The sequence below is a fragment of the Pleurodeles waltl genome, chromosome 4_1, assembly GCF_031143425.1.
Source record: "Pleurodeles waltl isolate 20211129_DDA chromosome 4_1, aPleWal1.hap1.20221129, whole genome shotgun sequence".
Classification (NCBI taxonomy): Eukaryota; Metazoa; Chordata; class Amphibia; order Caudata; family Salamandridae; genus Pleurodeles; species Pleurodeles waltl.
In genome coordinates this window covers 423,028,247-423,051,917 of record NC_090442.1, presented here as the reverse complement: position 1 = coordinate 423,051,917, position 23,671 = coordinate 423,028,247, and the positions used below count along the sequence as shown (strand labels likewise).

General features: G+C 41.2%; 1 protein-coding gene across 1 annotated transcript in view; it reads right to left on the bottom strand.

The window, feature by feature from the left end:
- Positions 1-1,497: 1,497 nt before the first annotated feature.
- The window catches only part of MCM10 (minichromosome maintenance 10 replication initiation factor), a 93,929-nt gene continuing 71,755 nt past the window's right edge, over positions 1,498-23,671 (bottom strand). Inside the window, exons 16-20 of the mRNA XM_069228674.1 lie at positions 16,404-16,522; positions 13,099-13,212; positions 6,383-6,528; positions 5,539-5,581; positions 1,498-2,535 (exon numbers count right to left, since the gene is read on the bottom strand). Coding sequence (XP_069084775.1) covers positions 2,452-2,535; positions 5,539-5,581; positions 6,383-6,528; positions 13,099-13,212; positions 16,404-16,522 — 506 coding nt within the window. The 3' untranslated portion in view covers positions 1,498-2,451. The remainder of the gene's footprint in view (positions 2,536-5,538; positions 5,582-6,382; positions 6,529-13,098; positions 13,213-16,403; positions 16,523-23,671) is intronic.

Sequence of the window (23,671 nt, the reverse complement as noted above, 5' to 3'; positions counted from 1 at the left end):
GGTACTTACCTGCTGGCAGACTGGAACCAGGGCACCCCCTTCTCCATTGAAGCCTATGCGTTTTGGGCACCACTTTGACCTCTGAACCTGACCGGCCCTGAGCTGCTGGTGTGGTAACTTTGGGGTTGCTCTGAACCCCCATCGGTGGGCTACCTTGGACCCAAACTCGAACCCCGTAGGTGGTTTACTTACCTGCAAATACTAACAAACTCTTACTCCCCCCAGGAACTGTTGAAAATTGCACTGTGTCTAGTTTTAAAATAGCTATATGTGATTTATGTGAAAACTGTATATGCTATTTTGCTAATTCAAAGTTCCTAAAGTACCTACCTGCAATACCTTTCATTTGAAGTATTACATGTAAATCTTGAACCTGTGGTTCTTAAAATAAACTAAGAAAATATATTTTTCTATACAAAAACCTATTGGCCTGGAATTGTCTCCGAGTGTGTGTTCCTCATGTATTGCCTGTGTGTGTACAACAAATGCTTAACACTACTCCTCTGATAAGCCTACTGCTTGACCACACTACCACAAAATAGAGTATTAGAATTCTCTCTTTTTGCCACTATCTTACCTCTAAGGGGAACCCTTGGACTCTGTGCATACTATTCCTTACTTTGAAAAAGTACATACAGAGCCAACTTCCTACATATATGTATTATCACCGTTATCCCTTGTAGACACACACACTAAATATACACGTCACATTACAGCTTTTTTAATCTGAGTGCGCTTTCACAGTGGATTTCAAATACTCCTCTGAAAGCTGTTTGGATATGAGAGCTGGAGAGGGGCCTTCGGAGGTTACAGTACAGCAGCCTCAGGCCCTCTAGGTTAAACTACTAGTCAGGTGGATGCACGGTCAGGGAATGGGACAACCCAAGCAGCGAGGTATTTCTGCTTCTGGAAGGACACCCCATCCACATGGAGTGGTGTCAACAATGACAAACCATCAACACCGAGAGAGTGGTCCAAATCAAGGCACCTTTATCATCAAATCTGTAAATGTCAGGCCATGAAAGCTGCACCAAAACTCCAAACTGACCAAAGGCGGGTGTCACAGGTAAAAAAAACACAAAAAAAACAGGCAGTGGCAATTACCACGATTCCCGGGGCCCTTTGCTGTGGTTGCTTTCGTCCCTAATCCAATCACGAAGTCTATTTTTAGGTCACCATACTTTTACCTGCTTTTACAGTTAAACTTGACAAATTCTTTAATCTCAGAAGGCATTCTCATCCATCACCAGCAGGAGCCTGCAGAAGGAAAATGTTTCTCCAAAACACCCAGATAGGGCCCAAGATAAAATAATCCAGTCAAAAATTATACAGAAACAATATGAGAAGAATGTCAAAGTAATGCGATAAAATAGCTGGATACTAAGAAGAAAATCCTCAAAATATGACAGACCTGAAAATACCAAACATGGAGCACACTTACTCCACAACACTAGTTGAAATATAAAAAAAACATGAAATTAGCCAGAGGCCAGTGTATAAAAAGCACTTTATTAAAATGACCATTATTTGAAAGAATTTCTGAACATACATAGATGCCTTTCTAGAAATCCTTTCAACTCATCATAAAACAAAATAACATTTCTGAGTGCAACTCACCACTGGCATACTTTAGCAAAATATTTTATTGTTGATAGATTTTTTACTAATATACAAAACAATGTACAATCCCAAGAACGTTCGACAATGACAAATGGAGACAAAAAAGCACATTTAAATATTTACAAGTACTCAATCATGCACTTTAACAGTGTAGTAATCCACAACAAAGTTATAGTTTACAAGACTGGAGACAGTATAGCAACTCTAGCAGGAAATATTCAGGCTATTGATTACTTAAACGTCACCCAGGAAAATTGATTTTTGCCCAAATACAGTAATAACAATAGCACCACCTTTAATGGCAATTAAAGATAACTTTAATACACAACCATCAAATTCTAACACTTTTAGCCGTCACACTACTGTTCCGCGCCAGCCAGTGAGATATCTAACTAAATAGGGTTAAGGCACACTTAATGAACGATCATGTGTAGCATATATATATATATATATATATCATCTTTGAATATATGCCAAACGTTTCTCAGCAACAATGTTTGCATAACGCAAGATTCTTCTTCTGCTACACATATGATCCATCTTTGAATATATGCCAAACGTTTCTCAGCAACAATGTTTGCATAACGCAAGATTCTTCTTCTGCTACACATATGATCCTTCATTGAGTGTTTTAACCCATTTAATAAATGCTCTGTGATGATAAACAAAAATGAGGTAGATTTTAAACTTGAAATTGATGAGATAGGAAAATAAGATAGCGGAATTTGCAGTACTTCCTGATTAAAACATCAAAAATTGAAACAATAAGTTTAAAACATTATTAAATGCTTCTTGTTAAAATTATATTTTGTTTAACAAAATATAGAGTGGTTATTTAATACTATTAAGGAATTTGCCATGCTCTTCTCCTCTGGTCAATAATGTTTCTCCAGCAATCTTTGGACCACTCCGCTCCTGCAATGTATAATCAGAAACATTAAACCGCTTAAGTAGTTTGCACACAGGTTTGAGTTTAAAGTTAAAACTGCTTTTAGCCAAAATATTAAGTACATTCTGTCAGGCATAGAGGAAATGGTGAAACTACGGGTCCTACAGTATCTATGTTGTTAAAGAATACAAAAAATAGAATTGATAGTTTCACTTTTTAACGGAATGGTGATTAACAGTATCTATTGAGTGCCCGCTATCTCAAGGGGTCTCTTGGTGCTGAATAGTGTAAAAGAAACGAGGAGAGAAAGTCGCAGAGATGAGGAGAAAGAGAGAAGTGGAGATAAGGGGGAAAAGCAGTTGAGAAAGAGGTGGGAAAAATGTGTGAAAAGGAGAGGATAGTGAGGGGAAGGGAAGTGGGGCAGGGAGGAGAGATTGGAGAGAGGAAAAGGTGGATTGAAAGCGGGGAAGATAGGATGTTGGAGAGAGGCGGCATGATGGGAAGAGATTACAGACTAGTAGAAGTAGTATATCAGGGAGATATGAGACCAGATGGCTTCAGGGGCAGTCAATTATAGGGAGTAGAATATCTTTGCCATAACTAAGTACAGCATTAGATATTTCACAGCCATGTGACACTGAACAGCAAAGAAGAGAAGATGGAGAAGAGATTATGAGGTTCATGTAAGAAACTGTAAGATGACAGCGGATTGTACTGAGAGGTTGGTCCAGGATTGTCTAAGAGAGGTTGAGAACATCCTCTGGTTCATGGGTGGACTCCAAAATAGTAACACCGTTACACAACTACAGTCAAACAGACAGCAAGAAAGCCATGAAAGGAATGAGTAGCATGTCAAGGATCAGGCATGACACAACAGGACACGCCATGATTGACAGTCAAGTTACAGTGAAGTACAGAAGTGTTAGGACAGAAAAGAGGTTATTGTTTTGGGCAAGTCGATTAAGAAAAACATTTCATGGGCTGGAGATAAAGGGGGTGAGACAGTGGGTGGTACTTGAATAGGGAGATTATATGAGTTGGTAGGTGGAGCTTTTTTTTGTTTGAAAGAGAGAACAAAGGCTGCTTGAATAGTTGGGATAAATGGGGGTGAGTGATGGATAAGTAAGTTAATATAGGGTACTGGGAATGGACGAGACACAGGATAGAGGTGTGTCAGATAGAGGTAAGTTCCTTGAAGGAGGAGGGGGAAAGTACGAGAGATGGAGGCGCTAGCAGAGCAAGAGGTGGTAGAAAAACAAAAGGAAAACTAACACAAGATTAAAGAGAGGATTTTGAGTGACAAGTGGTCAGTTGTGTGAAAAGACTGCATTTTGTGCATACAGGTAAGAGCAGGGAACGTAGACTTTGTAGGGACCTGTATTCTTGGCTGTAGAGGTAGGTGGCTAGTTTAAAAGTAGGGCAATGCCCTTTAGTAGATTGTTAAAAAGCCACTTACTGCATATTTCATATAGTTTTAGTGTGATTTGTTGTTCTAGCACTGACAAAGCTACAACAATGGGCATCTCACAACACCATGCTACACAGCCATTACAACCAGAATCACCATATAGATATGAAAAACACATTCCTCTCATATCTAAAAAATAATACAACTAAAGGGAACCAAAGAGTTTTCATGCCAGAGTCTTTGCTTTTACAATGATTGTGAAAGCCGTCTAAGAAGCACAGCACATCAACTTTCTATTGGGAAAAAAGCTGTGGGCATTTACAAAGGCTCCCTGTAACTACTGCAACTTATGTAACCACAGAATGATCCACCAACTGCGTGACATGAGATGCAATACATTTTCATTATTAGGACCAGGCCAAAATCAGTTTTGAGATGCTTGTCTTCCGGTTCAAAGAGGACCTGGCTTGGCCATTTTAGCTGTAATGTTCTTACTGAAACAAGAGCAAAGCTGATTTGTATATGACTTGGTCTATCTGAGGTGACATTGTGTGCAAAATACAATGGGTTGGAATGCCACCCGAGCGATTGCCAGTGGTTAGACTATTTGCAACCATTTCTCTCATCACCTTTTGTGTGTTTGACTTAATTATCTTACAACCATAATTCACAAAATTTTAACAGTTATTTTGTTAAAGCCATAATAGAAAGATGGGTTCTAATCCCATATACAAATATGTTTGACATGATTCCACAAACTATTATGGAAAATGTTCACTTTTCCACTGTGTACTTGGACCTTTGGACCATTTGATCCAACATCCCAAGAAGGTTCAAAACTATCTTTACTGTTGAACGTGCTGCAGGATACAATTTGGCGAGATACTGAGACTAGGCACAGGTGAATACACTGAGTGATATTTATTAGTTATTTTTCAGAATTTTCATGCAGTACACAAATTTTAATTTGTGGCTCAGGTGCTAATAACAAGACCTAGCCTTTGAGAACATGCTCTACAATACACGTTGCAGTGAGCTTTCACAACCTCTCAGTGTTGCAGAAACAAAGAATTACGTTGTCAAAAAGATCTTTTACACAGCACAATGCATCATCATGTCAAATGAAGGATGTCTCTGACACCTTTCTTGTGCGTCACTAATACACAGTGCAACTTGACTGTTTGCAACCAAACTTAATGGATACAATCCGCACAAGCTAGAATTGTTAGTTGTTAGCAGCTGCAGAGTGTTGTTCTTGGTCTCTTAAAATCAGCAATAATTACACAACAAGTGCCACCTTGGCCTTGATGTTACAGTCAGTAACTGTCCCATAAGTAGTCTCAATAGGTTTTCAAATTATGAAAATCGAGTGGGTGATCAAGTCTATGGTTAATAAATGTAGGATCAGGGAAACTCCCAGTAGGACATCCATGATGGGTGTAACAGTGCAGAGTGGGCACATTTAACTAAGGTCCACATATCTCTTGAGTAGCCTTGCTCGTGATAAAATGACTTGGGCAGATGTAAAGGTGAACATTTACTGATGGCAAAACATGTATGCAGTGTTATAATGCGTCAAGAAATTATCAAGCAAAGAGCTCCTTTTAGAGAGCCGACTCACCTTGAGCATAGTGTCTCTTTCCCATTTGAAAAGTCCACATGTACTGAAAAAGAAACAGCAGGTTAGGAAAGGTGCAATATTACAATACCTCTTGTATTTATCGGATAAAGCAGCCGCTGTGTCATGGAACTACATTTTCAACATATTTATTTATCAAGTAGGTGCCTTTAAGAAAATAAAATACTTTTTAATAAAGTTAACAACAAACCAGCATTTGATTAAGCAGCTATACTTACCAAAGAGAAAAGGCTAAAGTTTCATGTATTATTTGTTCAAAAACAGAAAGGTTTTGTTGTATATTCGGTCCGCCGGACTAAAAGCGTCCGCTGCTTATAAATACAGATCTCTAGTTATCCTGGCATGTTCACTCTCAAGAAACAACTGGAAACCACTGTTTCAGTGTTGGGCAAAAGCACTGCAGTGTACTTTATTTATGCAATTTGGGGACCCGTCTGAGTTCTTGTATGCTCAGGGGCTTCTGTCAGGATAGAGGCAAAGACACAGAAGCAAACAATATGAAACAAAACTAGTAAAACAGGTCATGCAAGGCTCCTTGTGCAACAAAACACCCATGATAACATGGCTGGAGCAGCAGCTTCCATGGATATCTGGTGATGAGCACAGCTTACACTGCACAAGGAGGTGTTACTGGCTCAAACTGATAATTGCATGTCTGAAAGAGATTCCATTTTCAAATAGGTGTACAAAGTTAGAAAATCTACTTAGAAGGTTCAAATACTCTTTGCACTACCAAACCTTTAATAACCAACTCTTGCCCTACTATCTGTTCAGAATCACTCTTCACTTGAGAAGGCAAGGATGCAAGCAGCACCCCTCTCCATACCTGCAGTGTTTATTAGGCAGTCTGTCCAGCGAGATTGTTCTGTTCCCACAGGAACATTTGAAGAATCGTTTCACAGCGTCATGCCACTTATAATCATGATTCTGAGCAACACACGACTCCAGAGGCTTGAAGTGAGTATAGTTACACTGCATAAAGGCAAAAACAAATATTTGGATTGGTACAATTTCATTCAATTTCGGACTTACCAGTGCAGATTACGTATAACCAGGAGCCTCCTTTGACGTGATCAGAGCGTGGTAGTGCAGTTCACCTCAACCAACAGCTAGAGGGGGCATTTCAACCTCACTCATTCTGAACTAAGCCTTTCCAGTACATGTTTAAGTGTATGCAGCAGCACAGAAGCCTGCTCCTTACTGCCATTACCAAAGTCTACACGTTTTCATATACTTGTACTTTTAGTTACACAAAACATGCGCAATGAATCATTCCAGCTACTATACCAAGCAGTCAACTTCTTGTAAGAATCTGAAGAAGACAACTGCTTTTTATTAGTGCTTATTATATGAACAATACTAAAAACTCGAGTAGATACATTATTTACTATGCCTTGATAAACAAGTTTTCAAATATTTCGATAAGTTGAATCATGAATCTGAAACCAAGAAGAATAGTCCTCCTGTAGTAGAAAGTTTATCTTTGAGTACAACAACAATCCACTGCCTCCTTTTAACAAAGTTGTGAGAAGGGTTTTTAGAAATGGGGTCTCTGGTTGGCAGTCAGTTTGCACTCTCTCCAAGCAGGGACCCTCACTCTAGTCAGGGTAAGGGAGATACACACCGAGGATAACCCCTGCTCACCTCCTTGGTAGCTTGGCATAAGCAGTCAGGCTTATCTAAGAGGCAACATGTAAAGTATTAGTACAAACACACACAGTAACACCACACAAGCACTCAACACCAGTTTGGGGAAATACCCAATATTTTTCTGAGTAAAACAAGACCAAAATTACAAACATCCAACATACACAAGCAAAGATACAAATTTTCAAAGATTGAACTTCAATATAGCACTTAGAAACCCATTAGCTCCAACTTGGGCTATCACAATGTAATTGACGGAGTCGTTCCCAACAATCCACGAGGAGGGTGGCGCCGGTCACGAAGTCTAACGGATCCCCAGGTACACTACCTTTGGTAAACGAGGAAACAGGCTGCTACACGGAGTCGGAAAAGTGAGGAGTCACTTGATCCTGTGCGGCGTTGGTCCCTTACTGCAGAGCAGGGGTGGTAATGGAGGGTCAGTGCGAGGCATCGGTTCCTGAAGATCCGGCTGGTCAAGACGTTTAGGGCGACCTCACAGGGTCGCGGTCACGCCACATAGCTACAGGCGCGGCGGCAGAGTCGGGTGTCACAGACACCGGTGACAGCACCCGAGGACTCAAGGAGTCACGGGACGTCAGCGGGACTGCAGTGGCATCGGGCCAGCTGTGTCAGTCACGATTACTGCACTCCAGTGGGGACCACGGCTTCGGTTGCAAGTGGTGTCAGAGTCGGGCAGTGGTGTCTGTCCTGGAGTCGTCCAGAGTCAGTGCCCCTGATTCTTCTTGTTTTTAGGCCAGCTTTTAATCCCAAGCGCCCAGAAACTGGAATAGGACCCACCTGACAAGTTTTGGGTCCACAGAAAGCAAACCCAGAGGCTGGTAGGGGAAGCCTTTGATGTCCCTGAAACTTCTTAATAGGGGGCAAGCTCAGTTCCAGAGCTTGGAGAAACTTCACAAGCAGGATACACATCAAAGTCCAGTCTTTGCCCTCTTTAAGGCAGAAGCAGTACCTGCAGACCAACCCAGCAAAGCACACACAGCAAAGGGGCAGCACTCCTCCTCCAGCTCTTCAGCACTTCTCCTTGGCAGAGGTTACTCTTGATCCAGAAGTGTTCTAAAAATCTGGTGTTTGTGTCCACTACTTATACTCAATTCTGCCTTTGAAGTAAGCAAACTTCAAAGGAAAGTCTCTGAGTTCACAAGATCTTGACTTGCCCAAGCGTGGCCCTAGACACACTCCAGGTGGTTGGAGACTGCAGTGTGAGAGGACAGACACAGCCCTTTCAGATACAGGTGTCAGCTCCTCCATCCCCACTCTAGCCCAGGAAGACCCATCAGAATATGCAGAACACACCTCATCTCCCTCTGTATCACTGTCTAGAGGGAACTCACAAACAGTCCAACTGTCGGTCTGACCTAGACGTGGATTCCACAGCAGGCATAGGCACAGAATGCTTAAGCAAGAAAATGCCCACTTTCTAAAAGTGGCATTTTCAAACAGGCAATCTAAAAACCAACTCTACTAAAAGATGTATTTTTACATTGTGAGTTTAGAGACCCCAAACTCCCCATCTCTATCTGCTCCCAATGGGAAACTGCACTTAAAAGATATTTAAAGCAGTCCCCATGTTAATCTATTGGAGAGATAGGCCTTTCAATAGTGAAAAACGAATTTGGTAGTATTTCACTACCAGGACATGTAAAACACACAAGCATATGTCCCACCTTTTAAATACACTGCACCCTGCCCATGGGGCTACCTAGGGCCAAGTAGCAAAGGGACTGTTTGGGCCTGGCAAGAGGGTGCACTTGCCAGGTCACATTGGCAGTGCAAGACCAGACAGACAGACAGACCCCCAGTGGCAGGTCTGAGACATGTTTATAGGGTGGCACAATTAGTGCTGCAGACCCAGTAGTAGCAGTTGATTTACAGGTTTTAGGCACCTCTAGTGCACTTTACTGGGGACTTACTAGTAAATCAAAAATGCCAATCAGGGATAACCAATCACAATCACAATTTACACAGGGAGTACTTGGACTCTAGCACTGGCCAGTAGCGGTAAAGTGCCAAGAGTACCAAAAACCAGCAAAAACGAAGTCCAACACACAGTCAGAAATAAAGGAAGCAGAGGCAAAAAGTCAGGGGAACCACGCCAAGGATGCCAGGTCTAACAAGGGTTAACTTAAGATTGCCCTTAGTAACAAAGTCATTATGTGCACTGCTAGACTTTGCATCCAGAAGGCATCACAGTGACATGATAGCACAACATATATCCAGTGGAAGAGAAAACAGCTGTGTAGGAACTGGCAGGAGAGTAATATCTCCTCCAAGGCAGAATCACTTGTAAACTCCAGTTTCAGTTTATTATTGAGTTTTATTGGGGAACAAGGTTGTGTGTGATGTGTATGTCTAAACTTATAGATGTTTAGGTGAATAGAAACATTACTTTCTTTAAAGTAACACAAACCTGCAGAACCATATTTTGATACAAAAATGTTTTGGGGCACACAGTATAGTGTTTGCTATTCAGACCCAACACATTGGAAAGAATGCCTTTATGTTGTCACATTCTCAATCGACAGAAGACTATTAAACCACCTACTGCATGAAAGATGTTAAGCAGTCCTTGTCAGTGTGGTTGATGTCTCATTAGCCAGAAAACTAATAAACCACATGTCATGCTAAGGATAACAGGTGGGCCATATGTGTGTGGCTGATTAACCTAGCAAAGGTCAGAGACACCAGGATGAAGTCTAGATATGTATATATATGCATTCAAATGCCTTACAAATCACAGTTGGCTGCAAAACTGCATGTACTCTTAACTCTACTGTTCCTCTGGCTTGGGGTCCACAGTGATGGGCTAAGGCAGAACACTGGGATTGTTTCCAAACTAACACAGGAATGCTTGTTTGAAAAATGTGTGCTTTCATTGGAGAACTAGTGTGGGGGAGGGAGAGACGTTTGCACAACACTCAAGAGCAGACAATGTCCCAACACCACAATCTCTTGATTAATCAAACATGATAATTTTTTATCATTCAGTGGGAAGAAATAAGGCCCCCACACTGCATTCAGTTAAAGTGCACAGGTACAGGTTTGGCAAACACTAAAGACCAAGGTCCTGCTGCTGTTTATAAGGTACATGGTGGAAAACTAAGTACATTTTTACTGAACAATAAAGTCTAGACCACCCTTGAAACTTTTCACGTTTTGTCTCCTCGGGGTTTCATGCATATAAATTACGGTGGTTTGTTCTGTATACACACAATGCGCCATAATTAAGGGAATTTATTTTTGTCTAAAAACATATGTGAAAATATACTTCAATGTATCTGAATTCTACATATCCAATGCCTACCTCAGTCCTCCCAGTCCCCACAAATTAATAAGGTGGAGGCAAGTTTGGCAGCAAATACAGTAGGGTTGGGAAATGTCTACCATTCTGCTGCACGCCTACATCTGACAACATTTTAAGATTATTCTTTCCATAACTAGCCAAACCCAGCCAAGATTCTTGGGGAGCATTGATGGACAGCAATCTTCAATTAATGTCACAAACGTTCAATTAAATTTAGATAATGGCTTGGACTGGGCCAACATTGTCATGCTGAAAAGTGAACTTTTCCCCGGCTTCACCTTTCCAGCAGACAGAAGTAGGTTTTCCAAAGATTCTTCTGTATTCCCCTCCATTCATATTACTTCCTCCCCTGACAAATGCCTTTATGAGGTCTTTGGCAAACAATCCCATACCAAGATGCTGCCATTACTATACTTCACAATAGTGATCAGATTCTTTAGCTGCGTAGTACTTAAATGTAGCACTGTCACATAGGTCAGAAACTTCCAATTTAATTTTGTCCTGAGAGGGGTCTTGCTAGTGTCCTAACACCTTCCGCTTTGTCATGACCACGATCCAAAGGATTTTACAGGCCTTTGAAATGCTTTCCATATCAATCCCACGAGCAGTGCTGTTCTAGAAGATTATCCCAAAGTGTGTGCTCCTTGGTGGCTATAGTCGAGTCTTTGCCCAAAATGCAGTATATCCTGTCAGGGACCCCGTAAGAACAGATGAATTTATGTAGAAATCACACAACACACTGCATTTGACACAGGTGGAGTCCCGATTAACTTGGTGTTTGATTTTGAAGGCAGCCTTTTTTCTAATTGCTATTAATGGGAGTGGGTATGATTACAAGGCCTAGGGCAGTGGACAACTATCCCATGTTTAATCATAATTAATTTTCTTAAATACAAACTTTTTTGAAAGCATTTAAAATCCAGGCTAACATTTTAAAAAGGTGTTTCAACTTATTAGCTCTAGCCATTCTTTTTATGTTTCCAGAAATGTACTTCGAGTACAAAAAGTAAAGCAACGGAACAACACAGACCAAACCTTTGTCTTTGTATTAAAGCTCCAAATAGAACAGCACGTGGGTTGTAGTTTCTGCTACAGCCTGTTACTTTTAAATGTATTTCTAAGGCTGCAGTTGGCTGGCTTGCTTATTAACAAAGCATTAGGAGTGTCTGCGGTGGTCTCTAACCTCACCACAAAGTGCTTGTGCATTAAAAAGCTGTCACAGGGACTATCTTTTTAAAAGGGCTGACTGAGGTCACTGCATCTACGTCACAACGATACATTTCTATGCAAGTTGGTAGATGTCATTTCAGCAGTGTATGTTTTCTTTTTAACAAATAGGAACTATAGGTTTGGGGAAAAATCTCGAATAGCTCTATAATTTTGAGATTTGTTGATCTTCGCTATGATGCAAGCCTCTAAGTGTGAAGGCCTTTTTGGAAAATCGCATTTCAGTTACATTAAGCAGTGCACCTGAATTAACTAAAGTGCTGCCTTTCGCGGGCTGATTACACGTCAAACGTTCACAAGTGAAAGTATTTTTTTTCATCAGCATTTCAGACGCCACTGTTTCTCAGAATGAAATTTTATATGCTGTGTTTAACGTTCATGGAACAATGAGCACTCTTGCCACGAACAGTCGTTTTAGGTCGAGCGCTAGCGCTCTGACATGTTGTAATCTGTTTGTGGGCTTCTAACCACGCCCACCGCATGCCCATCACTATCACTGGTTCATGGGCTTGCCTTTCAAAAATCCTTCATCATTGGTAAATGCTTTAAGTTTCACCCTCCTTGAGGCAATTTTGTTAACACCTTGGCCATCGTCCCAGTTACATGGATAATTGCACATTTACCGATATGTTTGACTGCGAGCAAACTTCTTTTTTCTTTTGTTTCTCTCCTTCGCTCTCACACTCATGGCGGCCGTGGTGCTTTGAATTGGCTTGCTTATGTCAACTGTTTTACTTTTCATTTTCAATTTAAGTGGCAAGAAAAGTCCAGTTAGGAATTTACAAAGCTAATAGCTCTAACTCAAGCAAACGCAAGACCCACTGCATTTCAAATGCTTGTTTAGTTTGCCATTTGTTTTCAACCAAGGCCTCGCTGCCAATTTCTTATTTTTAATGATTTTTTTTAATCGCAGTTTCAACATGTTTCCACACAGCAACTTCATAACTTTTAAGCGAATGAATACATGTACAGAAGGACAGAAACACAATCCTTAATTAAATGGCACATTTTGGGTTAGAATGGCTGCTAACATGAAAACCTGTGCTAGCTTTCAGGACAATTTTTCAGACTGGTGTGGTAGAGCCTACCTCAATCAAGATTGTAAAATGAATTCATAATTCTGTCTCTAATCTGTCTTATCTGTATCAAACTAATTAACTGGGAGGGTGGGGGAAGGTTAAGGAGTGTCCTTAAAGAGAGTTTAGGAGCAAGATATGTGTATTTCGCCTTACCTTTAGGAAACCTTAGGCTTCTTGAATACAATGATTTATGTTATTAGACACTTGGCTAGCTCTTCCAAAGCCAGACAATCCTTTCATATTCTCAACCCAACAGATTATACTCACTGTTTTACAGGACACTGCTCGGCATTTCTGCTCTTTAATATTCCTCATCTTTTCCTCCATCTGCTCCTTCTTCACCAGAGGTTCAAAGTAGCGTTCCTGCTGCTCTGCTTCCGCCTGCAAATGAGGGAACGGTTAACACATTACATGCATAACACAGCACTGTAAGATACCGCAAGAACAGGCCTTACAATATCACTAACCGCACTAGGCCCAAGACTGAGGCTGGAGTCCATGACAGAACCTACACTCAGCCACCTATCAGCAACTTCTGCTCAGGTTCTAATTACACAAGACACTTTTTCCAATGTCACCTTTCATTTGGTTATCATCAGAGATGATACGTGAGAAATGGAAAGAAGATACCCTCTCCTTGTGAACAATGTGTGTTGAACGATTGGGCACATAAAACAAAATCACAGAAACACATCCAAGACCTTGCAAAGACATATTGAAAAGGTCCCAACAAAAGCATCAAAGGTGTGAAAAGACGACACAAATAATAACCCAATCCTTTCTAACTGAAGAAGCAGAACTGCTTTAGAGAGTAAGATTTCTAATGTGGACCTCCTAAGCAGGGGCATCTTAATGATTTTGGGGACTCTGGGTCAAACCTATTTTTGGGTCCCCTGTTCAGAACAGCTTTGAATTGATGATCTAATTTCAGCTCTTCAGTGTTCTTTCTAAAGAGGGCACTAAACAGTGCACAGGTGCAATTGTCCAAATTCTAAATGTGTTTACATCTACTATTCAGGAATGGTGATGCGTGTTGTCAATATTTTAACACAACAGCAGTTCACTAATATTACTGCAAATAATCTTTGTGACACCATTTTATTTCTCATATGTGAGATCCCATTGTGATCTAAAAAACTTTTTTTTCGGATGTTACATGAAAAATTAACACATTTCTCTGCAAAATGTCTATACTAGACTATCACACATCACCCACATCAAAAATGAATTTATGGAAAACGGTATTTAAAAACAATCTGTTAAGAATTATTCAAGGTCATCAGGGCAAGACTATGCAGAACAGAGCTGGCTCAATCAGGGAGTGCCGTTAAAGGCTGGGACCAAGGGCCAGAGCCTGCTGTGCCCATTTCTTAAAATATCTCTGCTCCTAAGGACGATTACCAAAGCATAGGGTTCATCACATCATCAAAAAGTGGGGATTTATGACGTTAGCACAGAGCTCTGAACCTGTGTAATACAATCAGCTCAGCGCAATTTAGAGTAAGTTCATATCGCCTCATAACATAATCGAGTAAGCTATATCTAAATTTAATACAGCAGATTCCTAAGAATCTAAGAAAAAGACAGGCTGACTAAAGGGCTAAGAACTCTTGTTTTGCCTGCTTTTCCAGTAAGTACATATAGGAGTATGAACTGCTGCCACAATTTGCGCCGCACAGCCTGGTTCCTAGGAACACACTTTTCTACGAAGGGAAGTATCTGACCAGTATTAGACCAAGGTGATGGGCAACTTTGTTCCAGTATTAACTTATAAGGCGCACACCATAAACTGAACGGTATTTGAGAAGTGGTGCTACTCTCCCATTCAGAATACGCCCGTAGTGGAATTTCAACAGGCATAGTGCAATTTCATGCTGCACATAAACACTTTGAATATAAAATAGGAAATTGGGTAGGGACAAAGAGAGAGTACAAGTGTGCTTTATAGTTTGTGTTGGACCTGGCCCTTGTTTCAGGTTCATGCCCTGACTTTTTGCCTCCTTCTTCCAATTTTTTTCTAACCTCCTGCTGTTGGCTCTAGGACTATGAGCACTTTATCACTGGTGATCAGTGCTAAAGTGCACGTGCTCTCTTCTAAAGTTGGTATAATTGGCTTTTAAACTAGTACTTTGGAAATCATAACAAATCACTGGTTGCATTCAGTAATCACACACACAGTTATGCAAACATCAGACACCCGAAAAAAGTAGGCTTCAATTTTACAATGCACTGTCTTGAAATATCGCTTTCACAGGTGATGTCTTTTTAGCAATTCATGTACAAATACCTGAAAAATGTGGAACACCACTGGATTCTCTCAACTGATGGGTACTCCAATTTCATGACTCAAACAGCTTACAGGTTCAGGCTCTGGAACCTTACAACCCAACCCAAACGATCAGGCTCTTATAGCTAGTTCAAACACTGAAACCTTGATTAATGCTACTGGTCAAGTAACTAACAATACAAACTGGTAGTGTGTCAAGGCTCTAACAACATGATCTGTAATCCACCACTAAACAATCCCAATTTTAAACTCAAATAAAGGTTCACAGAAAATAAGAAACATATAACCCTCCAGGTTTTACCTCAACATGAATCCATGCATCACTTTAAGGAATGCATGCATCAAGCAATACTTGAGTGATCAGCTTATTAGCATACATCATACATGGAGCTCAACATTCACAGTCATTACAGATACAAAGGAGCGGGTGTGTATATGATTCACTTGTTCTAATTCACGAACACACCAAAAAGGCAATAAAAGCTTTCTTATTTCCTCACGCTAAGCTTTTGATATTAGTCAAAAATCTCACCCTTATTACGAGAACAGACCTCTTGTTATGTCCCCTTCCGTTTCAACACACTGCACTTTTTCCACACAGGAGCCTATAACAATGGTTTATTGGAACATTTGAATGTTTGGAGCTACACTAAAGACAATTAAGTGGCTTGAGGCAAGTAACAGCTGGTCTAGACCACCTGCTCCAACATTTCAATGTTTGTCTTTCGGTTTCTCCTATTTTAATTTAGAACATTGTACCCTGAGTTGGTGGAATGTTCCAATAGCCTTATAGCCCTTCTGGCTCGGGCTACATAAGTTGTTAAAGGCCCTCTACCTTATTCAGGGTATTTAACAACTGTATAGCTCTTAGCATCGGGCTATAATAAATCCTCCAGTTGCTTCCATCTTTTTTGTAATGAAACTCTTCATTCGGTCCAAAGCTGTTTTCTCATTTAAAGTCCTAGGCCCAACGCTTTGTCAGATACTGACGAACAATTCACTTCAAACCACAAAAAGAAATTCAAATAACTGCATATCGAATAGATTCTGCAAAAACATCACATTGCAAGACATTTCCAAGACTTGTGAACATAAAATGTATGCGTATATAATGATCGTGGGAAATCTATAATATCCTTTTATCTCACAGGAGTCTTTCTACAAGAACACCCCCGGTCTCACAGCTCACACAGTCGATGGGTTTTGGTGGTATAAATAAATAACTGTGGAAGGCGGACCAAACCATCCTGTTAGAACAAGAAGTTAGAATATGAAATCATCCTACCTCTTTGACGAAACCAGAGTGTTTGGATTTGGCATTCAAAATTCTCTGGAATTCTTCAGATTCTAAATAGGCCAGCTGCTCCCTCTTTTTTTTCGTAGCTGGTTCTTCCTCGTCTACAGCTGGAGGACATAAAAAAAAATGTTTTTTGCCCAATAACATGGATACATGTCTTACAATGAAGTTCTGGTACCCCCCCCCCCCCCCCCCCCCGAATTTTACCTCTCACCTTGTGCTAGTCAACATGCCACCTGAACACATCTCCCTAAAGCCACATCCTTTAAGCTAAAAAACAAGCGTTGGTATTTGAACTAGTAGATTTGCCAATCACACTTTAGAATAAATAAGTCAGATGACTCAGTATGGGTATTACATATGCACCGAAGGCTAGATTCTGATGTAGGGGTAATTTACAAAAATAAGTAAAGTGCTTACCTCTATATTCAAAGTGTGTATAGTATTTTGGGTAATTCCTAAATTGCAGACATTTTCTTCGGCACATATTCTGGGTTTGGCTTAAGTATTTGCCATAGTGATAGTATACAGAATCGAGACTCTGCCCTCCTGGGTTATATTACAATTTGCTGTGCTATGAAGTAGGTTATTTACTGAGTTTTGGTGGCCATCAGTTGTCCATTACAAAAAGAAGTAAAAATGGTCCAAGCACATTTTTACATTCCACACAATTGCTTTCCTTTACATGTGTAAAACCCGCTTAGTTTTGCCATGACTAGTCCACAACATTGATGCATGTATCAAGGTTTTAGATATATTTCTTAAAGCTGTATATAATACAGGCCTGGTTGTGTGCTAAAATAGTCACTGTTCGTGCTTTGAATTTTCTAGAGTGTGTGTTATGCAAAGCAGCTTAATTTTGCTATAACTACTCCACAATATTTATACGTGTAGGAAGATTTTGTACATATTTCATAACGTTGTAAACCATACAAGCCTTGCGGTTTACTAACCTAGTCACTGTTTCTGCATTTAATATGCTGGTGTGTGTGGTATAAGTGTAGGGCATAAAAAGTAGGATTGTGTGTCCAAAACATGCAGCCAATAAAACGTGAGCTTGATTGTGTAATGTTTGTGAGACTGACAGTAACAAGCTACTGAAGGCTATTTATTTTGTACAAACAAGTCAGCTGAAGTGTTGCTATGAGGATATAGGACCTTGTGGGGATATATGATCTGCAGGTGAGTGGAACATAATAAATTATCATATGGAGTAAGATGCCAACTGTGAGCGAACTGTTTTTGATACAGGAATATCCTCTAAATACCACCTACTTATGAGAGATTCTCCAACAGCTTTGTTTGATCTCTAACACTCTCACCTACCTAACCATAACTTAGTAGGAAAAGCGTGAGAAACACCTGCCAGTTTTATTTTCTTGAAAAGGGTGCAGTTTCGTTTTGGAGCATGGGAAATCTACTGAGTGCGACTTGAATTATTTGGGGGTAACAACATGGCAACCGACATGTGGCCTAGGCCCCCAAGGGCCCTGAGCCCCAAAATAAGCTGTATGCACAAATTCAAGCATAGAAGTCTGGAATTATTTTACAATGACCCTTCTCAGTACCAGGAACTCCTTTAACAACTGACATGTGTTGAACACTTAACAGTTACAAAGGATCCGCTTGAGTCATTAATACCAAATTCTGAGTCTTTGTAAATAATGTCAAGAGAAGCAGAGAAGTTAGAAGTAGAAAACGTTGATGCACTGAAAACTGTGCACCCCAACTTTAAGGCACAATTGACGGTAAGGAGATTTCCATTTAGGGGGAAATCAGTAGGCGCAGACCCAATATACACCACTCTCACTTCCATAAGTAAAACCGAGGCTACAACAACCTGAAACAAGTCTGACCACAGCTAGACAGGAGACATTCCGGGTGCCACTCGGACTTTTCTCCTCCTCTTGATACATAAAGACCATAACCACACAGTAGCATATCATGGACACAAAGACCTTGAAGACTTGTAGGTCCATTTTTCGATAATGACTAGTTCAAAGAAAACTAAAGTATTAGCAAGGGCCATTTTCTTTAATAAACTTGGGACATGGGGGCTGCCATCTGTTGCACTGAGGAAAATAAAAAAATGAAAGGTGGACTGGTAAGTACCCTGGGCCACAATCCAGCTGTTCGTTTCTTTGTCTACCATAAGACAAAAGAAAGAAATCATCCACATGCAAATAAGATGTGCTCCTTCTAAAGCAGGACAGTGCAGCCCAAACTGCCAGGCAGGTCTCCTCTGAACTGGAACGCAAACAACCTTAGACATGTTTCAGCCCATTTGGGCCACTGTAGTAAAGTGCAGCTTGAGTCCTATGGCACAGTGAACACAGGTCCAATGTATGGACATGCCCATAGCACTTAGGGTGTCGCACTGAGGAAAACAACTTTTTAAGTTCCTTCATCACCAGAAAGTCGCATCATACTGGGATTTCAATACTGTGTATCAAATGAGATAAACTAATGAAAACAATGGTTGAAGCATTTAGGTTTAGTTGGATTGAGTTTAATAAATGCTTATGTAATTTCTTTGGACCTCTAATAATTAAACTATTGCATAATTGTACAAGACAGAAATGTTTAATAAAGGTAAAACAGAGCCAGGAAACAATCTATTTCACAGCTCAAACCCAGACAAAGGAATAAAAGATGATACATATAATTACCTATGATGCTAGGTTAATGTAACCCAATAATATCTTAAGTTTTGATTCAAGCCATAACAGGGGTTTTCATGATGTCTGCTTTGACTTATCTACTTGGAAGGACCAAGGTGCTAAAAACAGTGGCTTCTCATTTCAAGGTAGCATAAGCAGCTTGCAACACAGAAACTTGGATAGACCGCAACCATCAGAAATATTGTATAGAGGGTCTAGATTTTACAACAAACTCATGCCGTTTGGTCATGTAGTAACACCACCTATACCTATGCTATCTGTATCTTTACCACCACGAATAATAATAATAATAGTAATATTAATAATTATATTAATAATGATTAATCTTGTTCTTTTTCCTGTGGACAGAAGAGATTTAGGGTCAGATGTAGGAAGCATTTTGCATGGTGCAAACTGAGAGAATCGCAGTTTGCGCCATGCAAAATGCTCATCGCGATGCTCATTCACATTTTGCGAGTTGGTACAGACTCGCAAAATGTGAATGCGACTCGCAAATAGGAAGGGGTGTACCCTTACTATTTGCGACTCGCATTGCAATGCTAAATTGCTTTGTGACCGCGATCGCATAGCAATTCGCAGATACCACCAGTGTCACGCTGGTGGCAACCCATTCGCAAAAGGGAAGGGGTGCCCATGGGACCCCTTACCCTTTGTGAATGTTGCCCAAAATGTTTTTTCAGAGCAGGCAGTGGTCCAATGTACCACTGCCTACTCTGAAAAAACGAAACCACATGGTTTCGTATTTTTTTTTGTATTGCAACTCGTTTTTCTTTAAGGAAAACGGGCTGCAATACACAAACAAAAAAACTGCTTTATTTAAAAAGCAGTCACAGACATGGAGGTCTGCTGTCTTCTGCAGGCCACCATCCTTGTGAGTGCAGGGAATCGCTACGGGGTCGCAAAATGCGACCCACCTCATTAATATTAATGAGGTGGGTCTTTGCGACCCCATAGCGATTCGCAGATGGTGTCTGAGACACCGCTTTGCATCAGAATTTGCAATTTCGAAATTGCGAGTCGCACTGATTCGAAATTTCAGAATTGCAAATTCTGAAATTGCTACATCTGGCCCTTAATATCCCATGCATAGTATATAAACTGATTCTTTTTAATTGGGTGAGTATAGTACCCAGGTGTCTGCAACATAAATATCTCCCAGGAAAAAGCAGGCAAAACAAACATGTTGAGAGTAGTTTGATGAGTAGCTCATCAACCTCAATTGAAACAATCTGAGCTTCAGCCAAGGAGGTGCAAGTGCTAGCTCTCCTATTCCCCCAGATGCCACCATAGTTCTGGTTTCTACCACAAGTCGTGTGTGAGGAAGCCCCAAGTACAGCTCTGCTCTAACCTCTGTGGCCTTATCCTTGTCTACTATGGAACTAAGCCCAACCATCAGCTTTCAGAGAATTGCAAGTTGTTTTTAGGGTACATTTCTGGATAAGCCCAACTTTATTGGACATAGAGATCTCTCTAACCAACTGTCATCATGACTGACGCAGAGAAGAAGTCTTGTTTCCAATCCTGTTCTACATTTGAATAGAAAAAGATCTATACAGAAGATCCACATGAGCAATGTATTTATTGACTTTTTGCAGCACACTGGGCTTTGCCCAGTGACATTTTCAGACTTTATCCATCTAGGACCTTGAAGGCAGGGAGACAAGGTTGGCACTGTATGTCTTGGAAAGGAAGCAAAAATACCTTCCTGCATTGGGGTATCTGACTCATCTGGGTAATAAGCCAGTGAAAAATGCTTCACCGACCACTTCCACAAAGTCAGCACAAAAAAGGAAACATGTACATGTTCACATTTGGACTTACGAATTTAAGAACTTGCACCTACCTCCTTAAGGAAAAAACTGGAGTTTCTGCTGTAAAGCGCTCCAAGAAGGATGCACTCATACCTGTACAAAAAAAAGGCGAAAATCCAGTTCCTGTGGTGTCTTATCTCAACCGCTGCCCGCAGGATTGAAGGAAAAAAAACCTTTGTTGTTTGTCATCCATGAGACAAAGCCCCCTCAACTACCATGAGGAGATTACTGCAGATCACAGCTGGTAAAGAAACCACTGTTTAGGAAGACATTGCCGACTACCACTCTAAGGATGTCCCTATTTCTGCCATTGATGTGGACAACATCATCTATGACAAGTACAGGAATAATGTCAGCCAGTTTGCCGACAATGACACGGTCCTTGACAACGCCCTCGACAATGTATTTTTCTACTCAAGCTTCATTTTCACCCATCAAGGTGACCACAACCCTACCAACCACAGATTTTCGAATTCAAATTGGAGGCAGACCTCAGTGATTAAGACGCCTTGGACACTGCCTATAGTCCTACTCCAATGGACGTCCTGCAGTGTGAGGACTAAGCATTAGATTAAGTTGAAAATTATCAGAACAAAGAGTATTAAGCCCACACCTCTGTAGTTGGCAAACCTCCTGGCTCTTCTGGAGATCCTCATTATGATAGATAACCAGAGGTCATGCAGGTACCTATCGCATTTTTGTCAATGTAGGTAGATGGCTCTTTATATAGTACACAAAAAAGAGGTATGCTGTGTAGAGAGTCCAGGTATCCGTTATAAGCGGAGAGCAATCCCAAGATGCTCTATGTGGGTTAGTGTGGTCAAGCAGCCTTAGGCTTAATAGAGAGAAGGGTTAGACATTTGTTATACACACAATCAAAAAATGATTTACAAGCTAAATAAGGACATCCACACCAATTTAGAAAAAAAAACTGGTAATTTTATATATACTTGGAAACCAGGAACTTTGTAAACAGGTAAGCACTTTTTGGGAATAGACTTTTCACAGTTTTTGCAATGTTAACCAACAGTGTATGTTTATGCAATGTTAACCAACAGTGTATGTTTATGCATCATGCTTTCCAATGGGAGAAAGTACATTCACTGCATTTCTTATACTTGTGAGGAGTTTCCATGGGACCCCTTTCGGTCGTGAGGTGGTGAAGGCCAAGGACCAAAGTTCTACCAACAGATTGGTCGTATCTGCCCTGGTGAGTCCGGGTGCAGAGGTGCTGGACAGGTTGGTAGCCTTGCGCTCCAAGCTGCAGAAAGGAAGGGGAGGCTACCGCAAACTAGGTTGCATGAGGGGAACTTGGGGACAAGTCCTGGAGATCCCAACAGGAGGTTTTGATTGTGAGGGTTCTGGGAGCAAGAGTAAGCAGTTGGTTTCTCAAGGTACAGGCTCATAGAGATCCTGGCGTCTTCAGGGTTCACAGGAAGACGTATCTGCCCTCTGGGAGTGTGATTACCTTCTCCTGGGTGGCTACTGTACGGTGGACCCGGTGGACAGCAGCTTCTTTAAACCAATATCACGGTCAGTCCCTGAAGCAGAGTAGCTCCTCTACTCCAAGGGAGATGCTGCTTGGTGAAGTGCTGGAAATCCTCCGGTGCTCTTGGAGGATGCACAGCTGCAGGACGAGTCGGGTCTTTGCAATTGTCAAGTTTCTGTGAGGCAGACAGGGTTTGCCACCAAAAGTCCACCGCTGTCTTCAGTTCTTGCAGGGTTCGGCTCTTCAATGTCCTCTTTTCCTTTTAGTCAGTGGAATTGGACGTTCTGGATTCAGGGTTGCCCTCTAAATAATAAATTTAGAGGTGTTAGGAGAGAGGAAAACAGTAGCCAATGGGCTGTCTATCTATAGGTTTACTATACCCAACATATGACCACTTCCTGTGGGAAGTGGGATAACCCTGTTCCAGTTTCCTAAAGTCTGCCATCACCGAGAAGGAAGAATTTTCCCAGAGTGGGTCACATCAGGTAGCTCACCTTAGGGGTATGTCTGACCTGCATGCACTCCACGCCTCTGGCATAGCTAATTTCCCACTTTTCCTGGTGCCAAATGGAACCCAGGACAGAGTGGTATCCTGAAGGTCTGGGGGATGCTGGGGTCGCACATCAAAGGCGGCAGGAACTTTGAACTCCCTGGTATGCTAATTCACTAGCCATCATGCTGGAGGAGATGTGAACACTTTCCTCCGGAGAGGCATTGTTTCTGGCCTCCGAGGGCGCAGGCTCTCACTGGCAGGGGGTCAGAAACCTATCTGTGATGGCAGGCTGGACTGTACCAGTCAGCCAGCACACTAGAGGACTAGTGGGTTTCAGAGGGTACCTATAAGGTACCCTCTAGGTGCATGTATTAATAAATCCATCACTGGAATCAGTGTGGGTTTATTAACACGAGGTGTTTGATACCAAAACATAGGTTTCAGCGAAACCAATAGGTAGCTGGGAAACTCATTTTGACCAGTGCCCAGTACATACCTTAAGATGGCCTCCAAGTTCGCCTGTAATGTCTAAGAATCGACTTAGACATCACAGGAGCCTATCTGCTCATGCAGATATGCTCATACATGTAGCATAATGCACTCTGCCTTAGGGGTGAAAGGCCTGCTGTAGGGGTGACATATATATCACTTTTGTCTGCATCATGTCACGCAGTCTGCGTGTGGTGAGGGGTTCCATAAGGTGGCACATTCCATGCTGCCACTCTAAGGGACCCCTTTAGTACCCACACCTTAGGCACCAGGGGTATAATTTATTAGGGACT